The sequence below is a fragment of the Phycodurus eques genome, chromosome 4, assembly GCF_024500275.1.
Source record: "Phycodurus eques isolate BA_2022a chromosome 4, UOR_Pequ_1.1, whole genome shotgun sequence".
Taxonomy (NCBI): Eukaryota; Metazoa; Chordata; class Actinopteri; order Syngnathiformes; family Syngnathidae; genus Phycodurus; species Phycodurus eques.
The window spans coordinates 22758499-22771846 of NC_084528.1; the positions used below are offsets into that span (position 1 = coordinate 22758499).

The 13348-nt window shown below is 42.8% G+C and overlaps 1 protein-coding gene across 8 annotated transcripts in view; it reads right to left on the reverse strand.

The window, feature by feature from the left end:
* The window catches only part of sema6e (sema domain, transmembrane domain (TM), and cytoplasmic domain, (semaphorin) 6E), a 197866-nt gene that overhangs the window by 7427 nt on the left and 177091 nt on the right, over positions 1–13348 (reverse strand). For 7 of the 8 annotated variants that reach the window (XM_061674687.1, XM_061674689.1, XM_061674692.1 and 4 more), the window contains 3 exons: positions 11705–11763; positions 11069–11119; positions 8803–8943 (listed from right to left, as the gene is read on the reverse strand). In XM_061674687.1, the coding sequence (XP_061530671.1) occupies positions 8803–8943; positions 11069–11119; positions 11705–11763 (251 nt within the window). The remainder of the gene's footprint in view (positions 1–8802; positions 8944–11068; positions 11120–11704; positions 11764–13348) is intronic. The other variant, XM_061674693.1, reaches the window with a different exon arrangement.

The following is a 13348-nucleotide window of genomic DNA, read 5'->3' on the forward strand; positions in this document are numbered from 1 at the left end:
TTACTCAACACAAACCACCTTCAGATCAGATGAGGGTCATCAATATTATTGGCTAGCATACTAGCCTAAATACCATGTAAAATCTCACAGGGGAAAACAAAAAGTGCACTACCACTTTACACAAAGGGTGTTAAGTCAATGAACTCATAACTTGGCATCTATACACAATGATGTTAGGGCAAATTGTAACAGCAAAGTAGGCTATTAGTATCTGCATCGGGAGAAAAGTAGAAACATACTTTCACTTTTGCCTGTGCCTGAGGTGCATTTAAGGACTGCCAACAAATCTCAAATGCAGGCGAAAAAACAAAAATAAATTAAACCTAAGACCACCAAGATTCCACCAGATGGCACTAAGGTAATACATTAATTGCTTTTGCTTGAGCAGTGAATAGCCAAGGTTTTCAGCGAAAAACAAAAGGATAGGTTACCCCCCCCAAAAAAAAGAAAAGAAAAGAAAGAAAGAGGCTTCATTGGATAATGGATAGGGAGTAACATAGCCAAGGTCTCTCACCAGCTCGTTAGCACTGCAATCCAATGTTCCTTGACAGGAAATGGACTCGGATGCACCCGTGAGCTCAATGTGTGTCAAAACATTCCATGTTGAAAGGAGGGAAGGATGTTGTATAAGTCCAGCGAAAGAATGAGTTGAAGTTTTAGTCAAGAGTTCCTCTTGTAATAAAGTACAAAGAGTGTTCAGTAATTAGTGGGAGAGAGGGTGAGCTCAAGAGTGCGTGTAATTGTTCCTGAATGACTTCTTCATCCTGACAAAGGCGCCGCGCCTCAGGCTTTGTTTACGCGCACATGCAATCACAACGCAACACTGCTGTGGTACGCTAACAGCGGATCCAAAGCATTCCATTTCACACACACAAGCGTACACATATATACAACATTCCACCTCAATATTACCTGGCAGAAGAGATTTTGCAAGCAGAAATTGAATTCAAGTGAAAGATGATCGATGAGCTCCTTCAATACTTACAAAACTACTTCAAGGTTGATGGAAAAACAACATTGACAAATCGAATGTGAACGCTGAGCTCTGATTGGCTGCTGCTTTCCGCTAGTTGTGTTACTGGTCAGTTGCATTAGTCAGTCATGTTGACGGTCAGTTGGGTTGGTGGTCAGTCACGTTTTCAGCGGTGTTAGCAGTCAGTGATGTTAGCTGTCAGTTGTCTTGGCAGCCTGTTGCCTTAGTCGTGTTAGCGGTCAGTCATCTAAGTCGGTCGTGCTACCGATTAGTTGTGTTGGCGGTCAGTCGCATATTCAGTCAGTTGTGTTGGGGGTTCAGCCACATTAGTCAGTGGTGTTAGCAGTAAGTGGTGTTACGGGTCAATCGGTGTAGTCACTTGCATTAGTCAGTCATGTTAGCGGTCAGTCGTATTAGTCAGTTGTGTTAGCGGTAATTCGTTTTAGTCAATCGTGTTAGCAGTCAGTCAAGTTTGTTTGTCAGTTGATGGTGGAGGTGAGTCACATTTGTCAGCGGTGTTTTTAGCATTCCATTAATTTGCTTGTCAGTTACGTTAGTCAGTCGTGTTTGACTTGTTGGGGGTCAGTGATGTAAGTCCGTCGTGTTTGCAGTCAGTTGTGTTAGACTTTGAGGCCTTTTCACACTCCAATATTTTGAAGTGGTGACGCAACAGACTAGAAGGAAGTCGGGAGCCTTTCCCCGCTGAGTGGAAAAAAAATCGGCAATATGTAATTGTCACTGTTGGAAAAGAAAGCCCTAACTTTGCTTATTTTAAGGAAGAGAAAGTGACACAGCAGCAAAAAAACAAACAAAAAAAAAAAGAAAAAAAAAAGGAATGGGAAGATCCCATACTAATTTCACTCCAGCATCTGAGCTCGCGAGCAGTTTGAAAGGCACCCGCAGAGACGTCTTTGTATGATTTTTCTATTGGCCCAAAGTTTGGGATAGTGGGACACTGCACTTATTATGCTTTACCCCTTGCCATTTACAGTACAAGTCTGCCAAAATAGCGCTCAGAAATCACTCCCCCAGCCCCGCTCCCATTGGAGGAGTTTTATGACGTCACCGTGTCAAAGCTGAGCATCAGACTCCCTCTGCTTTGAGCACGCGCTGACGCCCTCTCAGCACACACACAATGAATGGGAAAGTCGAGGGTTCAGATGCTTTGCCAAGTGCAGTGTGAAGAGGCCTTCAGTCGCGATAGTCAGTTGTGTTAGTCAGTGGTTCGTCACAAATGAGGGGATTGCGCCAACACCACTGCCGAGTCAGCATCGTCAAACAGAATGTGCCACATGCTGTGGTCTGGACTAACTAATGGAGAGCACTCACAACTCATGCTTGCTCTCCTTGACATGCATGCGCCCGCAAAGCAGTGCACGTCCAGCGCAAACCTTCCTAGTGGCTCGACCAGGAGTATGACGCCACCAGGAAGTTTCATTTGCGCGACCTCCCAAACATAAAGAGACAGTACACACGAAAGTCACTTTGCATGACTTCAACATGTCGACTGCAGCTTTAAGGTGGGGGGCTGCTATGGGCGGGATGTTGGGGGCTCATGGTGGGGTAGATTTCAGAAGGGGCGGGGGGTTAGGTGTTACTAGGAAGCAGGCGGGTCAGCTAAGGAAGACCATGGAGGGTGGGAGGGGGTGACAACACTGTGGGCCCAGTCAGTCGCTGGCTTTAAATATAATAAAACTAATACAAATACATTAAAAACGTCTTGTGTGTTTAAATTATATGTTTATGTTTGTTCATTAGGGGTAGAACGGTTTTTGAAAACAGTCAAAATGGTTTGGTTCTATTGTTTCGGTTCGGTCTGCGTGTGTCCCATTCGGTTCATAACATGCACAACTCTTTTTTGTTGTTGTTGTCATTTACCTATGAGGCGAAGCAGTGTGTACACTTCAGAGCGTAGTAGCAAGTTATCAACATCATCTGCATCATGTCCTTCCAGCGATGTAGCAGCCAGTTATATGGCAGTGGGCCGTGTCACCAGAGATCTTACATTGGTATAGACACCGACTCGGTAGAAGTAGTATGCTTGCGATGGTACGACAGGGTCTGTATCTCCCCAACGTAAGATCTTTGGTACATATAAGAGACGACTTGGCATTAGAACTCGCTGGACATCGCTATATAATTGTGACTGAATTGTTTTGATTACTATGGAAACTTTAATTCACTCAAAGATATGCGATGCTAGCATGCAGCTAGCCAGGCTGAGCCATTAAAAAGTGGGAGGCATATACCGTAATTTCTACTGCATACTGCGCATTTTCCCCCCCAAGAAAGTGTCAAAAGTCAATAGTGCGCATTATACATAGGTATAGGGGAAAATGAAAAAACTTACAAATTTAATAAATGTATGCCGCCATTTAGTGGTTATGAAAAAGCTGTGCACTTTCATTCCAATATGCCACCGCCATATAGAGGTTATGAGAAAGGTGTACACTTTCATTCCAATGTGACAGGGGTACGTATGACTGCATATATGTAGTGTTGTGTTCATAGGTTTACATACCCTGGCAGAATTTGTGAAATATTTATTTTATTTAATTTCTTTATAAATACGACTGAACAACCATCAATTTCTTTATGGTTATGTTTGATTTAATGATAATGCTTTTCTGAAATGCTTGACAGTTTAATTTGAATCCCATTAAAATATAATGAAATGTCTTTCGCCTGGTTCTTCATGTTTTCTTTAAATAATTTTACCCATCTTACAAATTCTGCCTGGGTAATCAAACATATGAGCACAACTGTGAGTTTTCTCACTTAATAAATAAAAGTAGGGCTGTGAATTTCAAAATAAGAGCAATTAAGTTACCAACTTAGTCTGTCGTATGAATGGCAACACTTGGATACACAGGTTTATTGTACCTTTTGCCATCTAATGGAAGAGCATTTAATTGTTCTACCTGTCACTATATGCCGCTGGCATAGATAGAAAAGCAAGTACTGTATTAATTTCTGATTGATGAACAAAAAACAATTTACACAATAGTACAATAACAACAACAATAATAATTAATAAGAATGATGCGAACATGCTTTCACTTTTAACCTTACTATAGCAGACATAATAGATTTTCCTAAGAGTCAACGTATACCGAGCCGAACCAAAAACCGTGACCACAAAACCGAGATACGAACCAAACCATTGATTTTGTGAACCGTTCCACCCCTAATGTTCATATATTTATCTAATATGTATGTACATACATTCATGTAGAGTATGTTCATATAACCTGTTTATTCATAAATTCATTTAACATGTAATCAAATATTTACTTACCATGTATGTCTATATATTAATGTAACTTTTACGCTCATAGTCAGGTAACATTTTCATATACTATTTGTGCAATGTTTATGTTACAGTATATCCATTCAAGTATATCCATTCAACATGTTGAATGCATATACTGTAACACAAACGTTGCACACATTCATATATTTATGTCACTGTCAGCCAAACCTTTTCCTGAATATGCATCATGGTCACCAAATCCACAAACATCCAATCAGCTGCACTGTTGCTTAAAGTCAAATCATGCTGGCTTGAAACTCAAACTTCATATTTTTATATATTTCTAATATTTGGCAACATGACCTGGTTCCATCGCTGTTGTTTGGCCAAGCTTTTCCTATTTTATGAACGTCTGGTCCATATGGACATTTACATATTAAAGACTGGAGTCAGCGCTTCCGTGCAGGACACGCTGTGACCCACTAAACTTCTAAATATTCATAAATATGATGACGATGAAATATTCTTGTGTTTGTTTGTTGGAGTCCATCTGCTGGGAGCAACTTTCCAACTTCTCATCAGGACTTTTAGCTTCTGTGCTATGCCAAAGGTTGTCAGAATTGTTGGTTGCCATGGTTTCCATTAAATAGCATTTCTCTATTAATAACATGGACTTGACATGACAATGATAACATGGACGCTAACAACCTCAATGTATGCTAATAAAATGGACGCTAACAACATCAACACTAATAACGTCAATGATACCGTCAACACTCGTAAGATCACCAATAGTGTCAATGCAAACGACATGGACGCCAATAGTGTAAATGCTCAAAATGGGAGATGGAAGTCCAACAATTAATTGACAACTAATCGATTATCAAATCAATCGTTTACTTTTTTTTTTAATAATCGATTAGTCGTTTTGAGACAGTGTTTAACCTAAAATTGTCAAAATCCTCTGAATTGGTATCTCCAAAAAATATTCTTAGATTTCTGTAGTTCTCCATGAAAACAGACTGACTGTGTATAATGTTTCACCTTTTGCAGATATCTGCATTGAATTTGGAAAAGAATAGTAAAAAAGTTTGGCTATTTTCTGACTTGGTACGGACCAAAATAGTAACTGAATCATAATCAATTTATGTTTGTGCATTTTCTTCACTGTCAATTTGAAATGTTTTTTTAATATTAGGATGGAAATTTGAATGTTTTTATACCATTCATAAAAATAAATAAATATATATAAATATAATCGACAGATTAATTGATTATTAAAATAATTGTTAGTTGCAGCCCTAGTGGGAGCTCACAATATCAATGCTAATAATACCAACACAAACAACATCAACGCTAATAACTCCATTAGGCTTTACACGATCAGGATTTTTGGGGCCGATCACCGATCAGCGAGTTTAAAAAAACGATAACCGATCACCGATTCAATCACAAGATGGAGGAATGTGTCTATTTAAATGACCTGTTCATTTACTGTATATACTTGTGTACTTAATTGCTCAAAAAATTATATTTACAATAAATAATGTATCTTTGTTCCTCTATTTATGCCAGTGAGGCATAGTGACAGACAGAACAAATGAATGGTATTCTATTAGATGGCAGGAAGTAAATACAGTAATTAATGTATCCACTTTTTGTGATATTTTTGTTTGTTGGTGTGCCGTGAGATTTTTCAATTGTAAAATATGTGCCTTGGCTCCATAAAGGTTGGAAATCACTGCTCTAGTCATTCGTGTATTCTAATCAGTCAGGTCAAACCAGCATTACAACATGACGGAAATAATGGGTGCTAACTTACTGTAATTGAATTATTTGTAATTAAATTACTTCACCCACACCGAAACTTTAGCAGATGATTCGACAGAACGGCGGCTTTTTTACGTACAACCGTTTGTGCTACCACTAGCTTGCTAGGCTACATAACGTTTTGTTGCCTGTTTGCGAGCCATATCGTATTAAAAGTACGGGAACATACCTCAAGCAAGCCTTGAATGAACGGCCTCTCCTGTCCTGAGCACCGGTGACCACCAACACACGGTTTCCCCCATTTTGTCCTTAGAATACAGTCGGCGCGATCCATTCTTGTTGTCGTCGCCACGGTAACGAGTGTATCCGGTCGCATTTGAGTGGACAAGATAAAGCCCAGTGATCGTAAAAAACGGGATGCGGTGGTATCAGAATTTTTTGGAGTAGTCTGACAGTGCAATCGTGAAAGAGCAAATTTGTCTTGTAGTCTGATCCGGGCATTATGTGTTGTCTGTCTCAGACGTGTTGTCTGTTCCACACCGCTGACATGTTTTTTTTTTTTAAATAACTATTGTCCGTCAGATATTTCCAATACTACGTCAAAAGACACGCGACAAGGCTAAAAATAAACTAGCTTTTGGATTCAAATATACTGTGCATGATGGCGACGCGGCGTAAATGTCAATGAAGTCATTGATCGGATCGGCGAATTATGACAAAGCCGATAAAAATGCTAAATATCGGCCGATACCGATTAGCCCGATAAAATCGGTGTAGTCCAAACTCCATTACTAATTATGACAACGACTGTATTGTTAACACTAATAAGATCAATACTAAAAACATACACAACATAGACACTAAAAGTGTCAACACTAATGACATGGATTCCAAGAGAGGTAATGCTAATAAAGTGGGGGCTCCTAAAGTCAGTGCTAATAACGCCAACTGTTAATGTCAAAGTTAATATAAATGCTAATTACGTCATTGGTAATAACCTGGAAGCTCATAACATCAATACTATTAATTATATAACATTACCAATGCTAATAAGTGTTACTTATGTCATTGCTGATAACATGAAAGCTCATAACATCAACAGTTGAAATAATATAACAATGGTAATGTTCTTGTGATGGAAAGTCTAGTCTTTGTTTCTAGTCCGTCTTGTTAGTGTGTGATGTCTTCTTCGTCGCCGTCTTATTTCTTTTTCTCATTATTAGTGTGGCATCTCTTGATGCCCTAGTGAGGATTTATGCTCCTCTGACAGCTCACGCCAGCAAGGCGGCGAGACAGGCGGGGATGAAAACCACTTCCTTACTTCCTCACTGCTAAATCCTCCATAAGCTCTTTTTATGACCTCTACCAAGGAGACGATTTGTGCTGTCTATCAAGTGTTGTTGTAGTTGTTTCTGATGTTAGCATTGGTTGGCGAGCTAAAGTCAGGGAGGTTTTTACTCTTTATGTTAGTGTGCACACTGCTAGGGGACCTCTGCAGTGTCCTATCACAAGCCAGCGATCAGCAATTTTGAGCAACAATGCAGCTGATTGGCCTCCTGTGGTCACATGACCAAGAAGCGTGCAGGAAAAAGCAGTCCAGAGTGGGACGTAGTCTCGTGTTCGCAGGCGGTAGGGCTAGTTAGCTGTTTTAGCCAACAGTTGTGTTGTGGTCAGCTGTGTTAACGGCCTGTTGGGTTTGCGGTCAGTTATGTTAGTAGTCAGTTTTGTTAGTCATATCAGTGGTCAGTTTTGGAGGTCGTATTAGAAGATACTTTTGTGAGCAGTTGGTTGCGTTATTCAGCTGTGTTAATGGTCAGTTGTGTTGGCGGTCAGTCATGTTAGCGGTCAAGCATCTAAGTCGGTCGTGCAACCGATTAGTTGTGTTGGCGGTCAGTCGCATATTCAGTCAGTTGTGTTGGGGGTTCAGCCACATTAGTCAGTGGTGTTAGCAGTAAGTGGTGTTACGGGTCAATCGGTGTAGTCACTTGCATTAGTCAGTCATGTTAGCGGTCAGTCGTATTAGTCAGTTGTGTTAGCGGTAATTCGTTTTAGTCAATCGTGTTAGCAGTCAGTCAAGTTTGTTTGTCAGTTGTGGTGGAGGTGAGTCGCATTTGTCAGCTGTGTTTTTAGCATTCCATTAATTTACTTGTCAGTTACGTTAGTCAGTCGTGTTTGACTTGTTGGGGGTCAGTGATGTAAGTCCGTCGTGTTTGCAGTCAGTTGTGTTAGACTTTGAGGCCTTTTCACACTCCAATATATTTGTTTTCATGTTAGCGGTCAATTGAAGGAGTCAGTCGTGTTGGTGGTTAGTTGTGTACTTGCGCTTTAGCGGTTAGCCACGTTAGTTGGCTGTGTTAGCAGTCAGTTGCATTAGTTGGGCGACTGTGGCTCAGTAGGTAGAGTGGGTTCTTCAGTGACCCAAGGGTAGCTGGTTCGAATCCCAGCTCTGACTGTCTGCATGTTGAAGTGTCCTTCAAGACAAGACACTGAACTGTAATTTGCTTGCATGGCAGCAGCAGCCCATTGGTGTGTGAATGTGAGGCTTTGTGATGTAGATAAAGCGCTATATAAGTGAAGTCTATTTACCATTTTAGTAGTCAGTTGTGTTAACATTTGGTTGCATCTATTGTTAAAGGTCATTCGTGTTACTAAGTCGCGTTAGGGGGCAGTCATGTTAGCGGTCAGTGGCGTTAGTCAGTCCTGTTAGCAATCACTCAAGTTAGTCGTCAGTCAGGCGTTCGGGGCCCAACAGTGCAAACCCCTCAGAGGTCAGAGTTCACCGAGGACACAAGCCCCTCCCCCTTACCCTCCATCTCCACACTGATTGGCTTCGAGTCAGGTGACCCTTGCTCCCCCTCGTAGGGAGGGCCCTCCAGACCTGGACCTCTTTCAGGGTCACCTGCCTCCTTATGATTGGACGGGCCGGCGCTTGTGGGTGTGGCCTTCCCTGTGGTCGTAGCGGAGGGAGGAAGAGGAGGGGGGAGGGGGGCAACACAGTGATTCGTTAGTGACTCGTCAATCAACGTCCTGATTCGGAAGGAAAATCGTTGCTCAAGTGCACACCTAATTGTGAAATATGCACGCTCATCTGTCTGTCAATCAATTCAAGATGATTGACATATTGATGAAGTTAACACAGCGACACAAGCATTGGCAGGCTTACGTTAGCTCTTGCTGCTAGCTGACAGCAAGCGAAACTACCACGTGTGGAATGTTTGGTCAATTCGGCGGACATGTTGTCTGTTAAGTTAGCGGTTAGTTTTGACACCAGTCGGTTACGTTAGTCAATGATGTGAAGGGTCAGTTTTGTTGGTCAGTCGGGTTATCAGTCAATTACATTAATCAGTCGTGTTAGCAATCAGCCGTGTTAGCGGTCAGTTGTCTTGGCGATGAGTAGTGTAGAGATCAGTTGTGTTAGTCATGTTAGTGGTCAGTTGCGTCAGTCAGTCGTGTTAGCTGTTACTTGTTTAGGCGGTCAGTCTGAAGAGGTCAGTTGCGTTAGTCGTGCTAGCGATCAGTTGTGTTGGCGGTCAGTTGCGTTACTCAGTAGTGTTAGCTATCAGTTGCATTATGTTGGGGGTCAGTCGCTTTAGCAGAAGTAGCATTAGTCTCTCCTTTTCTATCTGACAGGAAACTAAACTATAACGTGTGGAATGTTTGTAACTTGGCAGACATATTGTCCTGGTGACACGCTGCATGGTTGATAGCATCATTAGCGCCCTCTTGTTAGCAGCGTGCTAAATGGCTCTTAAAGGGAGGAAAAATGCGTCCGTTTGTCATCTCCCTGGCGGTGTACCAGATGATGGCGTCCCGCCACGTCACCATCTGTGCTTCTCTTTGATTTATTGTGAATGTTTTTGTTTCTATGACGACAATGCACACAACGGAGGATTTAGCTGATTGGATACGCCGGTGGGTGTTTATCCTCCACCCTTCTCTCTGCGGGTGGCCATTGTTGAGGTGACAGGAAGTGGAAGAAAGTTGGCGTCCGGGGCTTTGGCGAGGGCAATCCATTAGCTTTGTTAGCGTGATAACTTTCACCAGACAAAAGAGCGACGAGAGTCAGGGTGCACACAGGCGGGTATCGAAAACTGCGCCGCAGCATCAGGACCCACCAGCACAGCGCTAACTCCGCCACCAGGAAGTGAAGCTGTGTGGTCTGCAGGACAATAATGCGTTACAATATACACTGATGGAACTATATAGTGGATAGGGAGTTATTCAGAACACAGCCTGGGCTGGATTTGAGGTCAGTCAGTCAGTCGTCAGTTGTAGTGGTGAGTCAGTTTTGTTTGTTGGCCAGTCGTGTTACTAGTCAATCGTATTAGTGGTGGTCAGTGGTGTGAATAGTGAGACAATCATTTTTATGGTCAGTCACTCGCATTAGTTGTCAGCTAGTCATATCAGCGGTCAGACATGTTAGTGGTCAGTTAGTCATTTTAGTACTCAGTCAGTCCTGTTTGTGGTCAGTCATATTGGTACTCACTCAGGTGTTTAGTGGTTAGCCATCTGTGTCTGTGCGCCCTTATGTTGGCAGTCAGTCACCATAGTGGTCAGTCGCGTTACCGGTCAGTGAGTGGTGTTAGCAGTTGGGTAGTCTTGTTAGCAGTCAATCATTCATGTGTTCATGTGTCTGTGGTCAGTCAGTCAAGTTACATTGGTCAGTGACGTTAACGGTCAATTGCGTGAGTGGCCATGCAGTTGTGTTAGCGGTCAGTCGTGAGACACAAAATGGATGCCTGCCTGCTGGCTCAATGGCCCCCAAGACAGGCTCTGACAAACGTTAACAATTTTTTCCATGAAGGCCTCCTGGGTCGTATTGGCGCACTGGCCAACTCGTCGGCGTCCCGCTACTCCATTCCGAGCATGCCACAGGAGGCGGTGAGCCAAATGAGACATGACAGGGATGGCGGTCCCTCGGGGATAAAGGCCATTAAGGACAATGGCCGCCATGTTTAAGCTGTCACCTAGCGGCCTGCATGAAAGATTCCGGAAGCTTCCGGGCGGCGTTCAGAGTGTGAAGGAGCGAGTGGTCATTTGTGGACAGAAAGTATGGGGGTGTTTGAACTGACCGTAAGCCGTGTCCAGAGGCGTGTTGTGCTTGCGCGTGGTCGCCAGCACATCTGAAGATGACAAACAAACAAAACATTTGGAATTAGTTTTTACCCATCAAGGATTCCCACTCTCCATTGTGTTTCATCTCCACTGGGACGTCTTTGTTGTCTTCTTTGATGCTGTCGTTGCGCAAACGAGCGATAAAAACGACATCTTTTCCAGACGGGACCACAGGAGGGGGCGGAAAAAGAGTGCTATGCACACTCTCGACATGATTGAGCATGCTAATGCTTCATGCTAATGTGCGTTGGGGGTGGGTGTCGTGCCATCTAGCGACAAACCTGACATGATCGCCGTTTGTTTTTCCTTTCAGCTTCCAGAAGACACCCACGTTGTTGAACCTTTGTTATGTGTACAAGCGGAATATATTAAGCTTCTCATCTGGGACGTTCTTCATGGCCGACTGACGACAAACTGATTGTCAGCTTCACGCAATTAAAAAGACAAATTCCAGGATTCAACGATATTAACATCCCTGCAGTCTACAGCAGTAGACAAGTACCTGCTAACTAGCTAGCCGAGCGTCGACATGGGTTGCAGTGAGTTTGAATATCCTTAGTTTGTGCTGTGAGAAGACAAAATGGATGACTCACCATGACAGACGTCAGGATGGAGCGGAGCAGCGTTCTCCACGTCCTGCTCAAAGGCGCCTCTGAGTGGACACACAAAACACATGCGTCAGTAACTGATGCCACCTATGTCACAAGTCACCTGTCACAGGTGTCACATGATGGCCCCGTCAAACCTGACCTACTGTATATCACATTGTGATATGAAGTGTGTCACGTGATGCCACCTAGGTCATATGGTGCCACGCATGTCAAAAGTGTATGATGTCATAAAATTTCTGCAGTGCTTTTCTTAATCCTCAGACGCTTAATTGATGCCACCTGTCTTATATTAATAATGTCACGTCACGTCACCCTCCTCACGTGTGATGTCTCCTGTCATTTGTGTCACATGCCACCTATGTGACATCAGCTGTGTTTCATGGCACATGATGCCACCTGTCACGTCACCCATCACATGTGATGTCTCCTGTGTCATCTGTGCCACCTATGTTACATCTGTGTCACATGATACAACTGTCACCTGTTACATTATGTGATCTCACACGTCACATCACCCATGTCCTGTGATGTTTCCTGTATCATGACGCCACCTATGACATCTCACCCAAGTCACATGATGCCACCTATGTCATACGTCACTAGTATCAGATTTACGATGCCACCTGCAACATGACATCACTTGTGCCATTAATTCTGACCACATGACATTATTTCATATGATTCTATGCCCGAACAATAATCTATGTCACCATGTAACATATGGTAGGTGACGTGACGCAAGATGTAATGGGACATTACATCCCATCAAATGGTCATTCTCTGGTCTTTAATGGTGACAAGTAACACCTTTCTTTTTTGTTATTTTTTTCTTCTCCTCCTGTAGAACAATGATGATGATGTTTGCTGGCTTAGAGACAGCAAGGTAGGTGATGAAGACAAGGCGAGACATCAGAACACGGTGTCATTTTCGGCTGAGACTACCTGCTGTGGCTTGTGCTGCTGGAAGGCAGAAGTTTCTGGACAAAACGTTTTTTTTGTTATATACCGGGAAGTAGAGCAGTGTGTGCAGAACAACAACAACATAAAACGTGTTTCAACTAGAAATAATTATGAGGAATTTTTTTTTAATAAAAGTAAAGTTTTCATCATTGGCGTGACATCTTTGTCACAAAAGTAAAAGGCAGACGATGAAGAGGTGATGAAATAAAATAGATTTAATCAAGCTTGGGAGGTAGCCATGAGTGCCTCTTTTCAGGAGACTGACTCAGACTTGAGCTGTTGTGGCACATGATGACGACGACCTGTGTCCCATGTCACATGCCACTTATGTCACATGATGCCACCGTTGTCAAATGTCTGTTATTACACCTATGTCAAATGATGCAAACTGTGTCACATCATGTTTATCACGTTACCTGATTCACATGCCACCTGCGTCACATGACGCCAGAAATGTTACGTCATCTCCTGCATAAGCCACATTTCAGTGGTGTCACATGACATGTCCCCTGGGTGACATTACGCCACTGCTGTGAAATAACGTAACATCTGTCATATTACACGTAACCTCTGTCACATGAAGGGATGTCACCTGACTCACATGATGCCATCTGTATCACGTAATGTATATCACATGAGTTCACATGATGCCATCTGTGTCACGTA